The sequence below is a fragment of the Erinaceus europaeus genome, chromosome 6 (assembly GCF_950295315.1).
Source record: "Erinaceus europaeus chromosome 6, mEriEur2.1, whole genome shotgun sequence".
NCBI classification, from domain to species: Eukaryota; Metazoa; Chordata; class Mammalia; order Eulipotyphla; family Erinaceidae; genus Erinaceus; species Erinaceus europaeus.
Genome location: NC_080167.1, coordinates 8,651,500 through 8,671,031, shown reverse-complemented (window position 1 = coordinate 8,671,031; position 19,532 = coordinate 8,651,500). Strand labels below are relative to the sequence as shown.

Genomic DNA, 19,532 nt, shown 5'->3' with positions numbered 1-19,532 from the left:
GCCAGCTGCCCCAGGTCACCAGGGCCTTGCCCTCCCACAGCCATTAGTATTCGGATCTGAAGCACCATCAGGTCAAACAAGTACTGAGATTCTGGGGGCATAACTGAGTTAGAGGGCGGGGCAGCGGGGGGGGGGGAACCTAGAGGGTGGAGCTGAGGCAGGAGGAGGGCCAAGGTGGGTGGGGCTAAATCAAGGGGCGGGTGAATCTGAAGTAGAGCGGAGCAGAGGGTGGAGCTGAGCGAAGAACAAGACCAATCCAGAGGTAGGAGCCAGGGGGTGTGGCTAGTTCAGGGGCGGAGCTGAACCATGGTGGGACCAATCAGGAGAAGAGCTGAATCAGGAGTGTGGCCCATGCAGGAGCGGAGCTGAGGCAGGGTCAGTGGAGAAGCCTTTCAGCTTGCATATCACCACCAGCCCACTGAAGCATCTAGAACACACTTCTCACAGCTGCCCTGCACATTTCCTCATTTGCATCTTAACCTAACCTGTCAGCTGTATCTCTATAAAATACATTTTACAGAGATACAGAAAGATACATCTAGAGCACTGCTCAGCTCTGGCTAATGGAGGTGCAGAGGACTGGACATGGAACTTTGCAGCCTTGGACATGAAGGGCTTTTTGCATAACCATTATGCTATCTACTCCCATTCCCATTTAATGCTAAAACACAGTGGCAAGGTACAAATCCAGTGTGTCATACATGCATGGTACTACTAAGCAGCCACCCCACATCAATCTTCAGTATATAGATCTTCTTTTATTAGTTTATTGGGGAGTTACTTGTTTACAGCACAGCTGCTGACACATGGGCACAATCCCACATCCCCCCATGGTAGGTGTCTACAAACCACTCTCACTACTAACTTAGCTTCTTTTCCACCATCATGCACCACGACCTGAGAGCCCACCCCACCCCATGCCCCACATGCAGCTCCCACCCCAAAGTCCTTTGCTTTGGTGCAATACACCAAACCCAGTCCAAGTTTTACTCTGTGGCTCCCCTTTCTGTCTTTGTTGCTTAAGTTCTACCTCTGAGTGAAATCAAAAGTGTGTGTGTGTGTGTGTGTGTGTGTGTGTGTGTGTGTGTGTGTGTGTTTAAGGACGGATGTGGATGTGGTGGGAGTGGCGGGGGCTGGGAGGAGATGAGTGGAGATTCCTTGGTGCTACCTATGATGCTCCCTCATGATGCTGGGGTTCAAATCCCAGTTCTCAAGCATGGAAGGCACACATTTTGTGGCAGTCACCTCTTGGGGGACCTAGCCTTATGCCTTCTGGGTGGGGTGGCCTAAAATTAAGGCATAAAGTATTCATCTTCTCATACTATGTATTGAATGGTTATTAATTTGCAAGGCTCTTTGCTGAGTACTCCACATAAATCATCTCACTGGATTCTCAGGACCACCCTTTAGGAAAGCATAATCATGTGAGGAGAAAATTGAGCCTCAGGGAGACTAAGTAACTTCCTCCCAGCTGTAAAACTCTACTTGCTAGATTTGGAACACGGGTCAGGTGGCTGGCCCCCCAGGCCCTTTTAGGCGCCATGTGCTGACTTTATAAGGGCCAGGCTAACAAGAAGCAGGCATTCCAGTCCCCTGGTGTCATTCAGCTGGATGAGGAGAGAGGGGAAGGGTGATGTGGGAGCCAGAGCAGAACACTCTGCCATGCCTTTCACACCCTGAGCAGAGCCCTGTCCGTCCTGTGCTGGGAGGTGAGCCCAGCACACCTGGGATGCAGCCTACCTGTGCTTGATGGAGTTGCCGAGGTCTCTTCGGGGGATCTGTGGGGACCAGCGTGGCACGGACAGGGTGTCTGTGAGGAGAAGAGTAGGGAGAGAGTCAGTTACATGAGGCGTCAAGAGCTGGGTGGCTCTTGCCAATTCCTGGGAGGGAGAGAGAGGATCCTTGGCTCAGGAAGGACACCGACCACCACCATTTGCTAAAGCCAAGTCCAGCAGAATGCAAGTTTAGTTCATGTTAGGGAGCCCAGGCAAGGTCCAGGACAGAACAGCCAGAAGTAACCACGAAAGGATAAAACTGCGGGGCTAGGTGGAGGATCAACCAGTTAAGTGCACTTAGTACTGAAATCAAGGATCTGAGTTGAGCTCCTGGCTCCCCACCTGCAGTGGGGTAGCCTCAGCAGTGGTGAAGCAGGCTTATAAATGTCTATCTTTCCCTCTACCTCTCTATTTCCCCTCCTCTCTATTTCTCTGTCTTATGGGGGAAAAAAAGATGGGGGACAGAGAATGGCCAACAGGAGCAGTGAATTTGTAGTGCCAACACTGAGCCCAGCAAAACCTAGAGGAAAAACAGAAAGAAAAAAAAACAAAATAAAGGCTAAAACTGAGCACCAGGGGGCTGGGCGGTAGTGCAGCAGGTTAAGTGCACATAGCGCGAAGCACAAAGACCAGCATAAGGGTCCAGGTTTGAGCCACCAGCTTCCCACCTACAGGGGGTCACTTCACAGGCAGTGAAGTAGGTTTGCAGGTGTCTTTCTCTCCCCGTTTCTGTCTTCTCCTCCTCTCTCCATTTCTCTCTGTCCTATCCAACAACAACAATGGCAATGTAAATAATAACAAATGGGAAAAATCGCCTCCAGGAGCAGTGGATTCATAGTGCAGATAGAGAGCTGCAGAAATAACCCTGGAGGGAAAAAAAGAGTAAGCACCACATCCCTCTCCAGGGTGTAAGTCCAATGCTCTACAAGCTGAACCATTTACTGATTCATGTCTTAGTCCCTTCCACTTTCAAAATGATGCCCCAGCAGGTGAGGAAACTGAGGGTTAGGGAGAGGTAGCTGCAAGTCCAGTCCTGGCACAAATGTTGTGATGTGACAGAATCCAGAGGCCAACCAGACCAGCACCAGGTTCCTACTTTTGGTCATGCCCCTGTAACATACAATTCTTTACCTGCTATTTTAGGTTTACACCCTTTTCATCAAAATACATTTATTTTAAAAGCAAACTCTATATAGGAAAAACAACATCATTGCCTGTATATAGTAGGCTGCTTTTTGAAATATGCCTGGTCATGTGTAGCCTCACAGACATATGAATAAATGGATGAGTGGAAAGGCCAGTTGGTGGAGAGAAGACAGATTGATGGATGAAAGAGAAGATGGAGTAGTGGTAGATGAATGAGTGTGTGGATAGTTAGAGGGACAGGCAGATGGATGAGTAGATGAATTGGCAGGTAGGTGGATGGATGAAGGAACAGAAGGACAGATTAGCAGGTGGGTGAGGGGATGGAGGTATGGATGAATGGAAGTATGGAAGGACTGGTAGTTAGTGGATGGATAGGTTGACGGATGGGAAGACAGAGTCAAGGTGGATAGATGAATGGACAGACAGAGGGATGGATGGGTAGTAGATGGACGAGCAGGTGGATGGAAGGATAGATTGATCGATTAGTAGGTGAATGGATGGATGGATGGGTGGATGGATGGATGGGAGGTAAGTGGACAGGTTGATGGATCAATAGGCATAAGGAAGAAACAATAAATCACAGGCTGCAGACAAAGTACTTCTCCTCCTCTGGTCTCATGCGCTAGGCTAAATCCCAGAGGCCTGTCCCATCATTTCATCAGTGATAGAGTTATAAAACGTCATCCAGAGGCCTTGAGCACCAGCCCCCACGTCACCCCTTCCTCACAGCCCTCACAGGCCCTGAGTGGTGAAAAACAAGAGTAGAAATAAACTGGCACGGCCTGTGAAATCTCCACCAGCTCAGGACGCAAGGAGCAAATGGTGGAGCCCACGCCAGCTCTCCTTTCTCAGATTGGCTGGGCATCTCTGAACTGAGCAAGGAAGCTGGACCCCCAAACCACTCACTGTGCTCTTCTAGTGACCTTCGGGAGCCACGTGGCAGCCGTGTTCAGAAACCCCAGTTCTGTCTCTGTAATGCAGGGACCTTTTCTAGGAGAGCTAGTGCTTCTACAAGCCCCTCAGGGCAGAGTCTCCCAGGAGGGAGGCACTATACTCGGAATCATAGCCCATGGGATTTCCTCTGGCTTAACTGAAAACTAAGTGATGGGGAACCCAGACCCGCTTTATTTCTTGTTCCAGGTTTCAGGGCAGCAGAAGAGACAAGAAAGTCGATTTTTTTAATAAGAGAGAGAGATATCCCACAACCATGACATTTTTACTGCCTCTGGGGTTGAAATTAGCTTTGGGAAGAGGAGGCAGCATGCTGACCCTGGAATGTTCTCCAGGACAGGCAGATGGAGGGATACACCGGAGGGGCAGGGCTCGCTCAGACACCAAGCCTCCTCTCTGGGAACCTTCAAACCCAGGGAGGTGGCTCAGCAGAGAGAGAGCACGTACTCCACAGACACGAGTCCCTTGGATGGATTTCCTTAATACAAAACAATGGGGGGATGTCATGCAATGGTACATCCAGTAGAGTGCACAAGTTCAGTCCCCCAGTCCCCACCTACAGTAGAGAAGCTTCCCAAGCTGTGACGCTGTGCTGCAGGTGGCTCGTGCTCTCCCTCTCTCTCTCTCCCTTGTCCCTCCTGATTTTTCTGCTTTTATCCAATATATATATTTAATGTTAGCATGCAATTGGGTTTCATCTCCTGGCAATCTGTAGAAGGTAGAAGGTTTCTAGGCTGGTGTGTTGAGAAGGATCCTCAGGCTCAATAGGAAGGGAGGCTGAGGTGGATTATCAATGTCTGCCCACAGTGAGTAACAGCAAGTCTGCATGCATTGGTGACTTCTGCAGGGACAGTGACCTCACCTGCAACTTGCATCCCTACCGCACAGTATAGCACCAGGAACCAAGCCAGTATTTGCTACACATGTGCTGAACCCAAGATTGTTATAGCAGAAACAGTGTGTTTAGCAATCACTCAGTGTGTGCTAGTCACTATGCTGTGCGGCTTATATCCAAAAGCTAAGCCTCTTTGCCATGTCACCTTAGGAGCCCAGAGAGGTACAATGACTCGCGAAAGGGCACACAGCCAGATACTGGCTGAATCTCATGGGAGTGGTCCTGCAGTCAGTCACTAACCTTCCCAAAGTCCCTCTACCAGTTTTCTCAACTGGGGGTACTTTTGCCCTTTAAGGGACATTTGGAATAGCCTGGTGCTGTTTGGGTTGTCCTCCTAAGCTGCAGGGAGTGAGGGGGTCATGCTAAAAGTCAGAGACCAGGGGTGCTACTCTCCATCTTACAAGGCACGGGACAGACCTCCACACTGAGGAACACAGCAGCCACAAATGCCAAGAGGGCCAGAGGGGCAGGGCAGAGGACTCCTGCTCTGAGGGGCTGTAATTTCCCTAGCCACCTGCTGTCCTCTACCTGCCCACAGAGCTGGCACTTCTAAAGCTCTCTTGCAGCACAGAACAAATCCTCTTTTATTATAAGCATGTCTCACTGCTAGGTTCATATCCTAGTTATTACGCTATTCTCAATTACAGCAACTTCTCTGGGAAAAAAGAAGATGTGATTAAGTTCAGAAGTTTGGCCCCGTCTCCCGATATCTGATGGCAGGGTGAGCTCTGTCAATTCCATCAGCGCCACACCTTCTTTAGTCTTAACCTCCACACAACCTGGGCCATGGGCAAGAAGACTTGAACTCTGAGAGCCTCTTCATTTTCCTTTTAGTTGGGATTTTATGAAACTTGCTGGTGCCAGCCTTAAAGCAAAGGGAAACTGCTTAAAGGGAGGTGGGGGTGGGAAATCTATGAAGAACCAGGCCTTATCATAACAGAGAAGGCAAACAACATTTACAGCAATTAAACTGATACAGAAACTTCTGTTTAACAATCAAAGTGCCTATTAAGATGTCTCCACGACAGAACAAAAGCTTCCATTCTGCTCTAATTTTCTGATAACAAGTCATGCAGACAGGGAGGCAGGATTCTGAACATCCCTGGTGCCTTTGGTCCCAGGGGTGGGATAACAAGACACTTCTCCGTGGCTGTCATTTCCATGCAGAGAAGGGAAGGCATGGTGCTCCCAGAAGCACCTCTGAACAGTACTGCTATCCTAGAACTGGTCTCTGACACCACCTTGTAGCCAAAGAGACAAGAAGAAAGCTCCACACAAGGGGCTGATGTGATCAGAACACCCATGCCATGCAGGGCTTTGAAATGAAAAGGTCAGGCTCTGACCTGGAGAGTCAGAACTCAAGTCACCAAAGGAGTAAGGCTCAGGAAAAGCTGTTGGGGGGGTGGCATATAATGACAGCAAATGACGATGGTGACAGGAAGTGGAGGGTAGGAGAGAAAAAGGATGGGGGGGGGAAGAAGTGATAGAGAGTAAGAAAAAGGGGGCCGGGCAGTAGTGCACTGGGTGAAGTGCATATAGTACAAAGCACAAGGACCGGCACAAAGATCCCAGTTTGAGCCCCCGGCTCCCCACCTGTAGGCAGTTGCTTCACAAGCGGTGAAGCAGGTCTGTGGGTGTCTATCTTTCTCTCCCCCTCTTTTGTCTTCCCCTTCTCTCTCAATTTCTCTCTCTCCTATCCAACAACAACACAACAAAGAAAAAATGGCCTCCAGGATTAGTGGATTCACAGTGCACGCACCAAGCCCCAGTGATAATCCTGGAGGCAAAAAAGAAATGAAAGAAAGAAAAGTAATAATAAATGTGCATTTTTCTGAATAACACCCGATGGCAACACAATTGCCAAATCAGCCTTTACATATGTGATCTCATTCCATCCATGCCCCACAGTGCATATAACACAGAGTGAACATAATATACAGATATGAGTAGTGTACATAGTATGTGTAATACACAATGTGTGTGTAATGTTCATAGATACATGTAATGTCCACAGAACTAATGTTGTTAACATGACTGTCTCACCCAAAGCCTCATACATATTTAATGCAATCCCTATCAAGGGCTCATCAAGTTTCTTTAAGGAAAAAGAACAAAAGTTTATATGGGACTGGAAAATACCTAGAATCACCAAAGTAATCCTGAAAACAAAGAACAAGCATGGAGGTATCATGCTTCTTGATCTCAAACTACACTACAAAGCTGTCGTAATAAAAACTTCCTAATGGGAGTCAGGCGGTAGCACAGCAGGTTAAGCACAGGTAGTGCTAAGCACAAGGACATAAGGATCCCGGTTCAAGCCCCTGGCTCCCCACCTGTAGGGGAGTTGCTTCACAGGTGGTAAAGCAGGTCTGCAGGTGTCTATCTTTCTCTCCCCCTCTATATTTTCCCCTCCTCTCTCCATTTCTCTCTGTCCTATCCAACAACCACGACATCAACAACAACAACAATAATAACTACAACAATAAAACAACAAGGGCAACAAAAGGGAATAAATAAAAATATATTTTTTAAAAAAGCTTAAATTTCTTTTAAAAAACCTTCCTAGTATTAGAACAAAAATGAACACACAGTCCACTAAAATAGAACTGAATGCCCCCAAATAATCACCCATACCTATGGACCATCATTTTTTGACAAGGGGACTCAAAACAGCACTTGAAGAAAAGGAAGTCTTTTCAACAAATGGTTCAGGGGGAAACTGGGTTGAGATGTGCAGAAGAATGTCATGTCATGCAGCTACCACATATCACCAAGCACAAAAATCAACCCCAAATGGATCAAAGACACGAACATTAGACTAGAAACCTCAAAACACATAGGAGGGAACACTGGCAGAACATTCTAGATGTTTGCTTTGGAGGCCACTGTGAAGAACCAAGTTCAACAACCAGGAAAACAAAAATAAGCCAATGGGACTACATCAAACTGAAAAGCTTCTGCACAGCTAAAGGAAACATCACCAAAACAAAAGACTCCCTACAGAATGGGAGAAGATCTTTACATGCCACACACTGGACAAAGGGCTTACTACCAAAATATATAAATAGCTCACATAATACAACAACAACAACAACAACAACCCACTAAATAATAGGAAGAGGACATGAAGAGAATTTTTACTAAATAAGATATCTAGATGACCAGCTGTTTTTTAAAAAAAAAAATGCTCAAAGTCATTGATTAGTAAAGAAATAGTCCTAAAGACAACAACGAGACACCACGTTACACCTGTCATACACTAGGACAGAACCAATGCTGGCAAGGAAGTGGGCAAAGAAGAACCCTTCTACATTGCTGGTGGGAATGTAATCTTATTCAGCCTCTGTGGGAAACAGTCTGGAGATTCCTCAGGACAACAGGAATGGACCCACCCTATGACCTGGCAGTTTCCCTTCTAGGGATCTAGCCAAAGAACACAGAAACACCTATCCAAAAAGATCTATGTACTCCTGTATTCATCGCAGTGCAGTTTGCAGTAGCCCAAACATGGAAGCAACCCAGATGTCCTATGACAGATAAGTGGTTAAGACAGTTACGATAGTGGCCGGGTGGTGGCACACCTGGTTAAGCGCACATAGTACCAAGTGCAAGGACCTGGCTTGGAGACTCCGGCCCCCCACCTGCAGGGAGAACGCTTCATCTGTGGTGAAGCAGGTGTGCAGGTGTCTATCTTTCTCTCTCCTTCTCTATCTCCCCCTCCTCCTCTCTCAGTTTCTCTCTTTCCTATCCAGTAAAATGGGAAAAAATGACCTCTAGGAGCAGAGGATTTGTAGTGCCAGCAGTAAGATATATACACAGTGGACTACTACTCGGCTGTAAAAAGTATGAAATCATCTCCTTTGTCTTGTCTTGAAACTTTGAAGGGGTCATGTTAAGTGGGGTAAACCAGAAGGAGAAGGACTAATGTGGTATTTAGGAAGCAAGGCGATAAAAGAGAAACGCAGGGTGAAGCTTGGACCGGGTGGGGTGTACTGCAGCAAAGCAATGGACTGGATGGGGGGGTGTGTGTGTGAGGGAGGGAGGGTGTGTTGAGTACTCAGTACACGATGGTGAAGGGCTTAGGCTGATGGTGGGAGTGGTATGCAGATACCTATCACAGGAAAATAAGAAGCTGTACCCATGTGCCAACACCTGTCCTGGAAACCATTATACACCCCAATAAGACAATATAAAAAAAAAAAAAAAGACTTTGCATTGCTCAAAACCACTGAATCCACAGTCAGTTGTTACAACAACAGTACCCATGCCTATCTTGTGCCAAGTTAGGTTTGGGGAGCTCAGGCTATGGTGAACAGGATAATCAAGTCTTCTGAGCTTACTGCCTAGAAGGGAAGCAGAAAAAAATTAGTAAGCAAAAAACTGAGAGGACTTGGGCCTTCAGAAACAGGATGCTGTTCTGGCCCCTCATTTAAGAGCGCCCTCTAGTGGCTGAGGGGAGAATATTCCCACCACCAAAGTCAAAGACCAGATGGCCCCACCCACACATGGGTGGAGAGCACCTGCGGCCCCACCTTCCTTTGCAAGCCATTCTTGTCCCAGGCCAGCTATCTCACCGGGCATTCTCATGGGGTGTGCATTCCAAGCCCGGCAGGGACGAGCAAGGGGGAAGCTGTGGAAGACACAGAGTGGGTGTGTTACGGGGACAAGCAAGACCACTAACCTGAGAGATTTTAGAGAGTGTGGTCTCATGGGTTCCAAGCTAGGATCTGCACAAAGTGCTGAATGAACACATGAATGAACTCATCACTGAACCTGTTCAAAACCGCTGCTTAGTCACTAACCAGAAATCTCCATGGGGGAGGGGGCAGAGCAACTTTTCAAGAATTCTGGAGCAAGGGTCAGGCAATGGCACGCCTGATAGAGTGTACACATTACCATGTGCAAGGACCCATGTTCAAGCCCCCACCCCCAGTGCCCATCTTGGAGGAGGGGTTTCACAAGTAGTGAAGCAGTGCTACAGGTGTCACTTTTGCTTGTTCTCTCTCTCTCCTTCTCCCTCCACTCTCAATCTCTCTCTGTCCTAACAAAGAAAAGAAGGGGAAAAACCCATCACCAAGGGATAGATTTGTTCTGCAGGAAATAAGCCCCAGTGATAACCCTGGTGACAACTGACAAGAGTTCTGGAGCAAAATGAACTGACATATCGGGGCCAGGTGGTGGTGCACCTGGTTGAGTGCATGTTACAATGCACAAGGACCCAGGTTCGAGCCACTGGTCCCCACCTGCAGGAGGAAACCTTTGCAAGTAGTGAAGCAGGGCTGCAGGTGTCTTTCTCTCTCCCTGTCTCCCCCTCCCTCTTGATTTCTGGCTGTCTCTATCCAATAAATAAAGATAATTTAAAAAAAAACCTGACATATTCTCAAAATTCTCTTGTATAGCAAGGAGCATAGGGCAAAGCATCTCCAAACTGTAGAGCTGTGGATGTAGATTCCATCAAATCTGGGATACGGGCTGTTGTGCCTCCTTGGGAGAAAGATAGCCTCGCTGAGCTTCAGTGCCACCACGCATAAAAGGCAGGTCAGTAATGACCCCTGTTTTGCTGAGTGTCTTTGGATTAAATTCCATGCGTGCAAGGCATGCAGCCCATGGCCTGGCACCACAGAAAAATTCTATTAGTCTCTGCCATACGCATCCCAGGTGGGATATACCTCTGGAGTAGTTTCTCTGCTTAATCCAAACAATCCAGTGAGATGCACCCCTAGTTTTCAGAGAAGCAAAATGAGGGAGACATATTCAGAGTCATACAGCTGGAGTTTGGTGGGCTTTGGATGAACTCGGTTAAAAAAAAAAAAAACCCTGTTATCTACCTTGATGTTGAAAATTCTCTTCCGAGACGACTATTACTCCTTTGGAGATAGGTGTGAAAATCAGTCCGAGAGTTGGAAGGAGCCATAAGGAGCCATCTATGGCAGCCTCTCAACACTTGGACCATCTTAGATGGAGCAGGTGTTACCTTATCCTTAAGCGTTTCCATGGAGACAAAGACCTCTGCCCACTGAACACTACAACTCCTAACAGCTAGCATCTAAGTGAGCGCCTACTGCATGCTGGGACCCAGCTGAAGTAAGTTAATTGACCTAACTCCATCTCAGGTCATAGCACTGGGGCTTGAGTTAGGAAACCCAATCTCCTGAATTGACCAGCTCTGAATTCACAGATGAAATGCGAATTCCAAGCTGTCCTTAAAGCTTCCATCTCAGAGACGTGACAGATTCAGTGAGTAGTGCTGCATTCAAATAAACAAAATCAACAGCCAATTCTTTGAGCCCAGACACACCTAAAACTAATAAAAACTTCAAGCAGCAAACTCTTTTTGAGGCCACAGGGTCAGTCACTGGTTAGACTCCTGCCAACTTAACCGAGGTGCAATCCTGGACTAAAGCTGCTCCTGATATTATTTGCATCTCAGGGACTAGCTCTATTTGCTTTCATATCCGATTCAAATATGCCGGATCTCACAGCAGTCTAATTATGTGCTGTCTCCAAAGGTTACAGCACCGAGGTACTTCAAGGCCAGACTAAGCTTCCTTGTGTTTGGGGACAAGGTCTTCTCCTCCAAGGCAGCTGCAGCCCAATTCCTGACAGGCAAACCTCATCATCTGGGGGTAGGGGCTGTGGCTACTGTCGGGTACCACCTGGCACTGGTGAGTGTGAAGAAAAGGGTGTGTATGGGTGCCAAGTTATTGGGGATAAGTAAGGCTGAGGGGATGCCAGCATCCTCACGATGCCGCTCACTCTCTAGTGGTAGTTGTGGCAGTCACATTGGTTCACATCTATCTTGGCGTTACTCTCGATCGCACTCTGTCATTTCACGAACATCTCATAAAAACTGCAGCAAAGGTGGGCGCGAGGAATAACATCATTGCAAGACTGGCCAGCTCCTCATGGGGCGCGAGCGCTTCCACACTACGATCATCATCTCTGGCATTATGCTATTCCACTGCAGAATACTGTGCCCCAGTATGGTTCCGTAGCCCCCATGTCCACTTGGTCGATTCCAAATTATATTCCTCCATGAGGATACTTTCTGGAACCATCCGTTCCACCCCGGTTCCATGGCTGCCAGTTCTTAGCAACATCACCCCGCCAGATATTCGTCGGGATGCGGCATCATCTAAGTTCATTTCCCACATCTACGCTCGACCGGACCTGCCAATATACGCGGATATCTTCGCCCACCCTGTCCAACGCTTGACGTCTCGTCACCCAATCTGGTCCCCTCTGCCTACACTGAACTTCTCTGTTCCAGTCTCTTGGAAACAGAGCTGGCAGTCAGCTGAGGTAAAGAACAAACACCTCATCACAGACCCCTGCAAGCGTCCACCCGGCTTTGACCTAGCACGTTATGATTGGGCCCTCCTCAATCGCTATCGAACAGGCCATGGCCGGTGCGCCGCTATGTTCCATCGCTGGGGAGCCAGAGACGACCCGAACTGCCCCTGCGGCTCCAGATAGACTATGACCCACATAGTCAACGACTGCCACCTCTCCAGATTCAAAGGAGGTCTCGAAACTTTACATCAGGCTCAACCTGACGCTGTTGACTGGCTACGGAAGAAGGGCAAACGCTAGAAGAAGAACTGTGTGTTTCAGGGGTGCAGCTTCACATCTAATCAAATGGAAGGTGTCACACCTGGCTCACCACTAAGCGCCAACATCCCTCCACTACCACTTACTGGAGTCCCCACTCCCCGTCCCCTCTATAGCAACCTTGGTTCTGCTCTCCAGATTTATGGTTTTTTTTTTCTGGGCTGGGTTGTTTGGTCTGTCCTCTTGCTTTATTTCTTCACATCCCATATACAAGTGTGATCATCTGGCATTTGCGCTTCTCCATATGACTTACTTCACACTTATTTCAGCTTTTCTGGTGCTCACTCTTTTTTCACTCAAATGCAGAGCCTGGCAAGGAACCCAGGACCTTGTACAGGCACAGTTCTGATGGGTAACCTCAGCCACCTCATCTTTTTCTGTTGTTGTTGTTGCTGCTCTGGATCAACTTTTTCAGATCAACAGACAGACAGAGACAGACACCACAACACTGATGTTTCTCTGGGGCTGGGAGCTGAACCTGGACCTCAGTCACATGCATGGAAAAGCAGGCACCCTCCTAGAGGGAGAAGTGGGTAGAAGTGACACAGGAGAGAGCCACCACAGCACCACTCCACCATCCAGGTGGTTCTTCCATGTGGTGGCAGGGTTTGAGCCCAGGGCCTCAGGCACAGTAAGAAATGTCCTCTTCTAAGGGAGTCACTTCCTGCCCCTGCTCACTCGGAGGAGCTCACAGGGACCCCATAGGATGGAGTCAAAACAATGGGCAGTGAAGACTCTCTCTGTCTAGACACAAACACAGCAGGAACAATGGCAGCTTCAGGGGCTAGATGGAGTGGGGGAGCCCAAGTAAGGTGGTGCAGTGAGCAGCTTTGTACCCACAATCAGCTCTGCCACTTAGCAGCTACAAGACCTGGGGTGTCCCCCGCAGTCCAGCTCTGTCTCCCATAAGAGTGGGGGGTGTCACAATAGCTTCCCCAGAGGGAGGCCAGGAAGATGAAGTGAAGTGATAGAATTGGGCGCGGCTCCACTGAGTAACAGGTGCCCAACATACTTTGGTTATTGTTATCCTCCCTCTGCATTAACTCACCAGTCAGCAGGTGCCAGAATTCCCCCAGGGATTATGCTTTAGAGTTGAGATGGGCAAAACCAGGGCCCTGAGGTCAAGACTCACCCATTAATTTACATATATTTGCATACCATCTCCAGCTGCTTCCCACTCCACATCAGCACTATAATAGAGACCACATGGGCCACAAGGCCAGAAAGAATTCTTATCTGACTTTGCAGAAATCAGGTTGCCAGCCTGAGACTCAAGAGTCCAGTAATTCACTTCTTAGGCTAATTAGTAGACTTCTTCCTCTTTTTTTTAAAAGTTTTTCTCACCTCTGCCAAATTTTGTTTTAGAATAATTAACCAATAAAACTATACTGTCCTTAAAGCACACAATGTGACGATCTGATACACACAGAGTATCCAGGATTTCTCCCCCTTGAAACCAGAGTCTTAGCTGCTAGCTATGTGCTGGGATAAAGAGTCACAGTTTCTAGCCACAAGACGCATGGCCACTCGTTGCCGCTCAATCTGCGCACTCAGCATGGGCTGTGTGGTGCTGATCCCCACTGCACAGAAGAGGAGCTTGTCAGTGGTTCAGCTAGAGCTTTACCCATGCCAGGCTTGCCCCAGGCCGTGTCCTCTCCAGCCCTTATCATTTCCCAGTACAGACAATGTCTCTGATTCCACCCCGCTGCTGAAATCCACGTCAGCTCTTGAAAGCAGAAGGGAAGGAAAGTTAACTCTCTCCTCTCACCGCTTCTGTCTGAGCTAATTAGTCTGATTATCCAGCTGTCAGTTTATCATGGCAGAGAAGCCCTTCAGGATGTGTAAATAACAATGGGGGCAGGGGTGCTGGTCCCAGTTGAGGGGAATGGACAGGGACGGGGGACAGTCAGTAGAGATGGGCACCTCAGTCAGATGGCTGAAGTCTAGCCATTGGCAGCACAACTGACCAAGATGGAAGCAGGAAGCAGACCTGTGCTGAGGGTGTGACCTGAAGCAATCACAGAGGGTCCCAACCAACGCACTCCTCCACCGCCCGCTCCGGCCTGCCCCAGCCCTGCTTAGAAACACTTCTGATCATATGGTCAGATCGGAAGTATCTCCAGGATCTAGTGAGAAAACAAGAAAATCTTTATTCTACGATCTCTCTCTGGGATTCCCGAGACACCAGGGGATGAATCAAAGGTCTCCCGTATGCATGAAATTGCCAAGTGGCCTCCCTGGCCCAAGTTTTCTATTCGCTCTAGTAAAAGGGAAACGCGGATGTGGGAGAGACACACAGCGCCACTTCACCATCCACGGAGTTCCTCTTGGTGCTGCCCACAGTTCTCCATGGGATTCTAGGACTGAACCCGGGGCCTCACACATGTAAGATATACGTTCAACTGCAGTATTTCAGCCTTTAGGTTCATGATTAGTCAACAACTTGCTTGCTTTTATATGCTAAGTCTCCTTTCAGCCATCAGGTTCCAGATGCTACCATGATGCCAACCAGACTTCACTGGACAGACAACCCCACCAATATGTCCTGGAGCCCTGCTTCCCTAGAACCCCGTCCCATTAGGGAAATAGAGAGACAGGCTGAGAGTATGGATCGACCTGTCAATGCCCATGTTCAGCAGGGAAGCAATTACAGAAGCCAGGCCTTCCACCTTCTGCATCCGATAATGACCCTGGGTCCCTACTCCCAGAGGGATAAAGAATAGGAAAGCTATCAGGGGAGGGGAGGGGAGGGGAGGGGAGGGGAGGGGAGGGGAGGGGAGGGGAGGGGAGGGGAGGGGAGGGGAGGGGAGGGGATGGGATACAGAGTTCTGATGGTGGAAACTGTGTGGAGTTGTAGCCCTCTTATCCTATGCTTTTGTCAATGTTTCCTTTTTATAAATTAAAAAAAAAAGATATATGTTCAACCTGCTGAGCCTTCTCCCAGCCCCTAATCCCCACTTTTTAAGAGACCATAGTCAACCTCTTGTCTTGAGTCCTGGAAGGTAAGTGCCAAGCTGGGACCCTCTCCCCCTTCCCCAAGACCACCATAAGTCAGAGGTGTGGACAGGGATGCAACCCTTCCTTCTCCCAGCTAGAAGTATGAGCCCTGGAGTCTTTACCTGCAATTTATTTCAGCCCATTCCAATGGCCTCAATTAAATTTCCCTGCCAGTGACTATACAGAGAGGATGGCTGAGGCATTTAATTACATTTCATAATGTGCTCGCTGCAGCACTTATTCAAGTGTACCAGGGTTTTTAACCTTGTAGGCAAACAATGGGAGACCCACTGCCACATGAGTAATTATCTTCCTTGTAAGGATGATAGATAGAGAAGCTGGGGTGTTAACAGCAGGTCAGGCATGCGCCAGGGGTGGGGGTCTGCAGGGGCTGGAGTGTGTGTGTGTGTGTGGGGGCTGATAAGCAAAGTGAGGCAATGGGCCTCTGATTTCATGAGACACCACAGATTGGGAGGATGGTGGAGGCATCAGCTATCAATTCTAAAAGCAGGATGTGTTAAGAGACCTCGCTTTCTTCCCTCCTCCTGCAGCTCCATCCCAATACTCCCCAGTTTCCCTCTATATGATTTTTCTACAATGGTCTAGATGAAGAGGATCGTCTTAGAATTTCATATCTAGGGGATCAGGTGGTAGCACAGTGGGTTAAGCGCACGTGGCGCAAAATGCAAGGACCCTCTGAAGGATCCTGGTTCGAGCCCCCGGCTCCCCACCTACAGGGGAGTCGATTCACAGGTGGTGAAGCAGGTCTGCAGGTGTCTGTCTTTCTCTCCCCCTCTGTCTTCCTCTCCTCTATTCTCTGTACTATCCAACAACGAATGACATCAACAATGACAACGTTAACCACAACAAGGCTACATCAACAAGGGCAACAAAAGGGGGAAAAAATGGCCACCAGGAACAGTGGATTCATGGTGAAGGCACTGAGCTCCAGCAATAACCCTGGAGGCAAAAAAAAAAAAAAAAAAAGAATTTCATATCCATGGAGCTGGGAGGTAGTGCAACGGGTTAAGCGCACATGGTGCAAAGCGCAAGGACTGGTGTAAGGATCCTGGTTCGAGCCCCCAACTCCCCACCTGCAAGGGAATCACTTCACAGGTGGTGAAGCAGGTGTCTTTCTCTCCCCCTCTGTCTTCTCCTCCTCTCTCCACTTCTCTCTGTCTTATCTAACAACGATGACATCAATAACAACAACAATAACTACAACAATAAAACAAGGGCAACAAAAGAGAAAATAAATAAATAATTTTTTTTTTAAAAAAAGAATGTCAAATCCAGGGGACCAGGCAGTAGTGCACTGGGTTAAGTGCGCATAATGCAAAGTGTGCGGAACTGCACTAGGCTCCCCACCTGTAAGGGGTTCACTTCACAAATGGTGAAGCAGGTCTGCCAGTGTCTGTCTTTCACTCCACCCCACCCCGTCTTCCCCGCCTCTCTCAATTTCCCTCTGTCCTATCCAACAACAGCAGCAGCAACAGCAACAAAACAATAACAGCACAACAACAATAACAACAATGGAAAAAAGATGACTGCCAGGAGCAGGGGATTCACTGGCACCGAGCCCCAGCGATAACCCTGAAGGCAAAACAAAGTCAAGTTAATATGAGGCTGGGAGGTGTTCTATGGATGGCGTGTACGCCTTACCATGAGCACAGCCCTGGCTTCATTCAATCTCTGGCACTACAGGGGAGCTCCGTGGGTGGATGAGGCTTAGGGAGAGCTCCATGGATGGAGGAGCAGCTCCATTTCTCTCTCCCTCTCCCTCTCCCTCTCCCTCTCCCTCTCCCTCTCCCTCTCCCTCTCCCTCTCCCTCTCCCTCTCTCTCTGTGTGTATACAAAACTTAAAAATTGGGTCAAGGAGGCTGCTCAGAGGTATTGCACATGCACAGAGTCCTCAGTTCATCCTTCAGCATCATGTTAACAACAAAGTAGTAAGTTAATAAAACAAGAACATAAACAAGGAAATAAAACATTGCATCTAGATATCAAGAAGAATCTTTAGGATAAGCTTCACTTAATTTTGTTTGGGAAGCTGTTAGGAAATCAATTATCAGTCAGGGAATAGGGTAGTGTTTCCTGAGTTGGGTTGTGAAGAAGAGCCCTTAAATACAACCCTGAGGGCTTGGTGGATCCAAAATCTCTGCCTAGGAAGTCACACAGTGGCTAGAGCCCTGGACTTGCATGAAGAGGTTCCAACTTTGATCTTCAGTGTTGCATATGCCAGAGTGATGCTATGGTTCATGTTCATTCTCTCTTCCTCACTCCCTCTCCTTCTTTGCAAATAAGTAAATCAGTTTCAAAAACCATCAACTCAAGGGCCTCCTCTAGACCATCATGCCCATTCAAGTGTCTAAGGAGAGTCAGATGGAGTGCAGACATGAGCCTCACCACCAGACAGATTCTGTTTCACTCTGTGCTGTCCCCTGCCCTGCCACTGCCCATGGTTCCTGAAATGGGTGTTGCCATGTCTTCTTCAAGTGTTCAGTGTCTCCTGCAGAGTTCAGCTCAGCACTGGGGAGGTGAAGGCTTTTCCAGTGGGAACTTCACTTCTGCATGTCCTGAGCCAGTCAGGGGTCCCAGGAAGCAAGCAGTCCGTGACCTCCTCCCCATCCCCATGAGCCCTGGCTCTCAAAGGGCACCTGCTGTCCACAGATGGTGCTCACCACCTCTTCACCCAGCTCTCTCCACACCTGCCTGACTGTGCAGAGTTCTCTAGTTCCCAGCCAGTGGGATGGGGCTCCCTAGAACGTCTTTAATGGAGGCAGGAGAGGACATATTCCCAAACAAACCAAGGAGGAGCTTGTCCTAAAGAGATTCTTCTGGATTCATAGATGCACTAACTTTGGCCAGGGCCCCAAGCCTTGCCTGTCATGGGTGTCATGGCCAAGTCCCCTTGGGAAGCATTTTAGGTAGTGATCCCTCCCAGTCTTCTCAGTCACTCTGTTGGGGGTGGAGGGAGTAGCACCATTTTCCAGAGGATGAAACAGACACAGAGTATGTGGAAAAGAGAATCAGGGCTGAGGAGGTAGCTTAGCCTTGGAGAAAAGGACTTGAATGCCTGAAAAATCCCAGGTTCGATTCCCAGCACTGCCACTTACCAACTCAGCTGCCTCTCATAAAATAAATCTTTCTAAGTATGAAACAGAGATGCAGAGTGATCCAAAGAATGGGGTTTGGAGTTGGAGAGACAGGGTCTCTGGCTCTGAACAGTGAAAGTTCTCTAATTTACACTACAGTGCAAACCAGTTTGGAAGTGTGGTCAAAGTGTTTTTTTTTGTCTTTTTTTTTTTCCTGTGGAGGAAAGAGTATAATGGTTTTGCAAAGAGACTGTAATGCCTAAGGCTCCAAGATCTCAGGTTCAATCCCCCCACACCTCAGCTGTGTGGTGTTCAGGTAAAAACAAAACTACAACAGAAAGTGTTTTATCTGCATTAGCTTAGTATTAACTGTCCCATTTCACAAGTGGAGAAACTAAGGCTCAGAGTCTCCTCTGGGGTTTGAACCTCCATCTCCCTGACTAGGAGGCTCTACCAGTGAGTACTATGGAGTCTCTTCAGATGCTCAGAAAGGCAGAGTGGGTACAGGGTGCCCTAGTACCCCCTTCCTGAGAGTGCCCAACTCAGAGAGGCAGCCAGGAGAAGTGAGAAGCCTATAGCACCATCTCCCATCTCAGACCAGAGCCGCAGAGACTATCTCCTTGGCCTGAAGGGAAATGCTAATTGGAAGAAGCTGGCTTCCTGCACCATGCTCAGTTTTAAATGAGGACAAAACAGGAGTTGACAGACAGGGGGCCCATGCTGCCATCACCACCCATGTCCCTGTGAAGGGAGAAAAACCACCAGCCCTGTGCTCCAACAATTTCAATTGTAAATGGCCTCATGCTGAAATAAACCAACAGAAACTGCAGTGGTGGTGGCAGTGACAGGCAGCATGGGGCAGGGGATGGGGAGGTGGGGGGTACACACAGATCTCAGGCCAGGACCTGCAAGTTGGGCTGGACCTCTGGTCCTGGAAGCGGGTGGGGGTGACTATGGACTGTGAATCCTGCAACCAGGATGAGGTGGGGTCCTGATTCTGCCCTTGGATTCCTGCTCTTTAACCCTCCTCTTCTGTGACACTGAGGGACTAACCCACCTTAC

The 19,532-nt window shown here is 48.4% G+C and overlaps 1 protein-coding gene across 1 annotated transcript in view; it reads right to left on the bottom strand.

The window, feature by feature from the left end:
• The window catches only part of KSR2 (kinase suppressor of ras 2), a 387,866-nt gene that overhangs the window by 92,483 nt on the left and 275,851 nt on the right, over positions 1 to 19,532 (bottom strand). Inside the window, exon 6 of the mRNA XM_060193018.1 lies at positions 1,741 to 1,810. Coding sequence (XP_060049001.1) covers positions 1,741 to 1,810 — 70 coding nt within the window. The remainder of the gene's footprint in view (positions 1 to 1,740; positions 1,811 to 19,532) is intronic.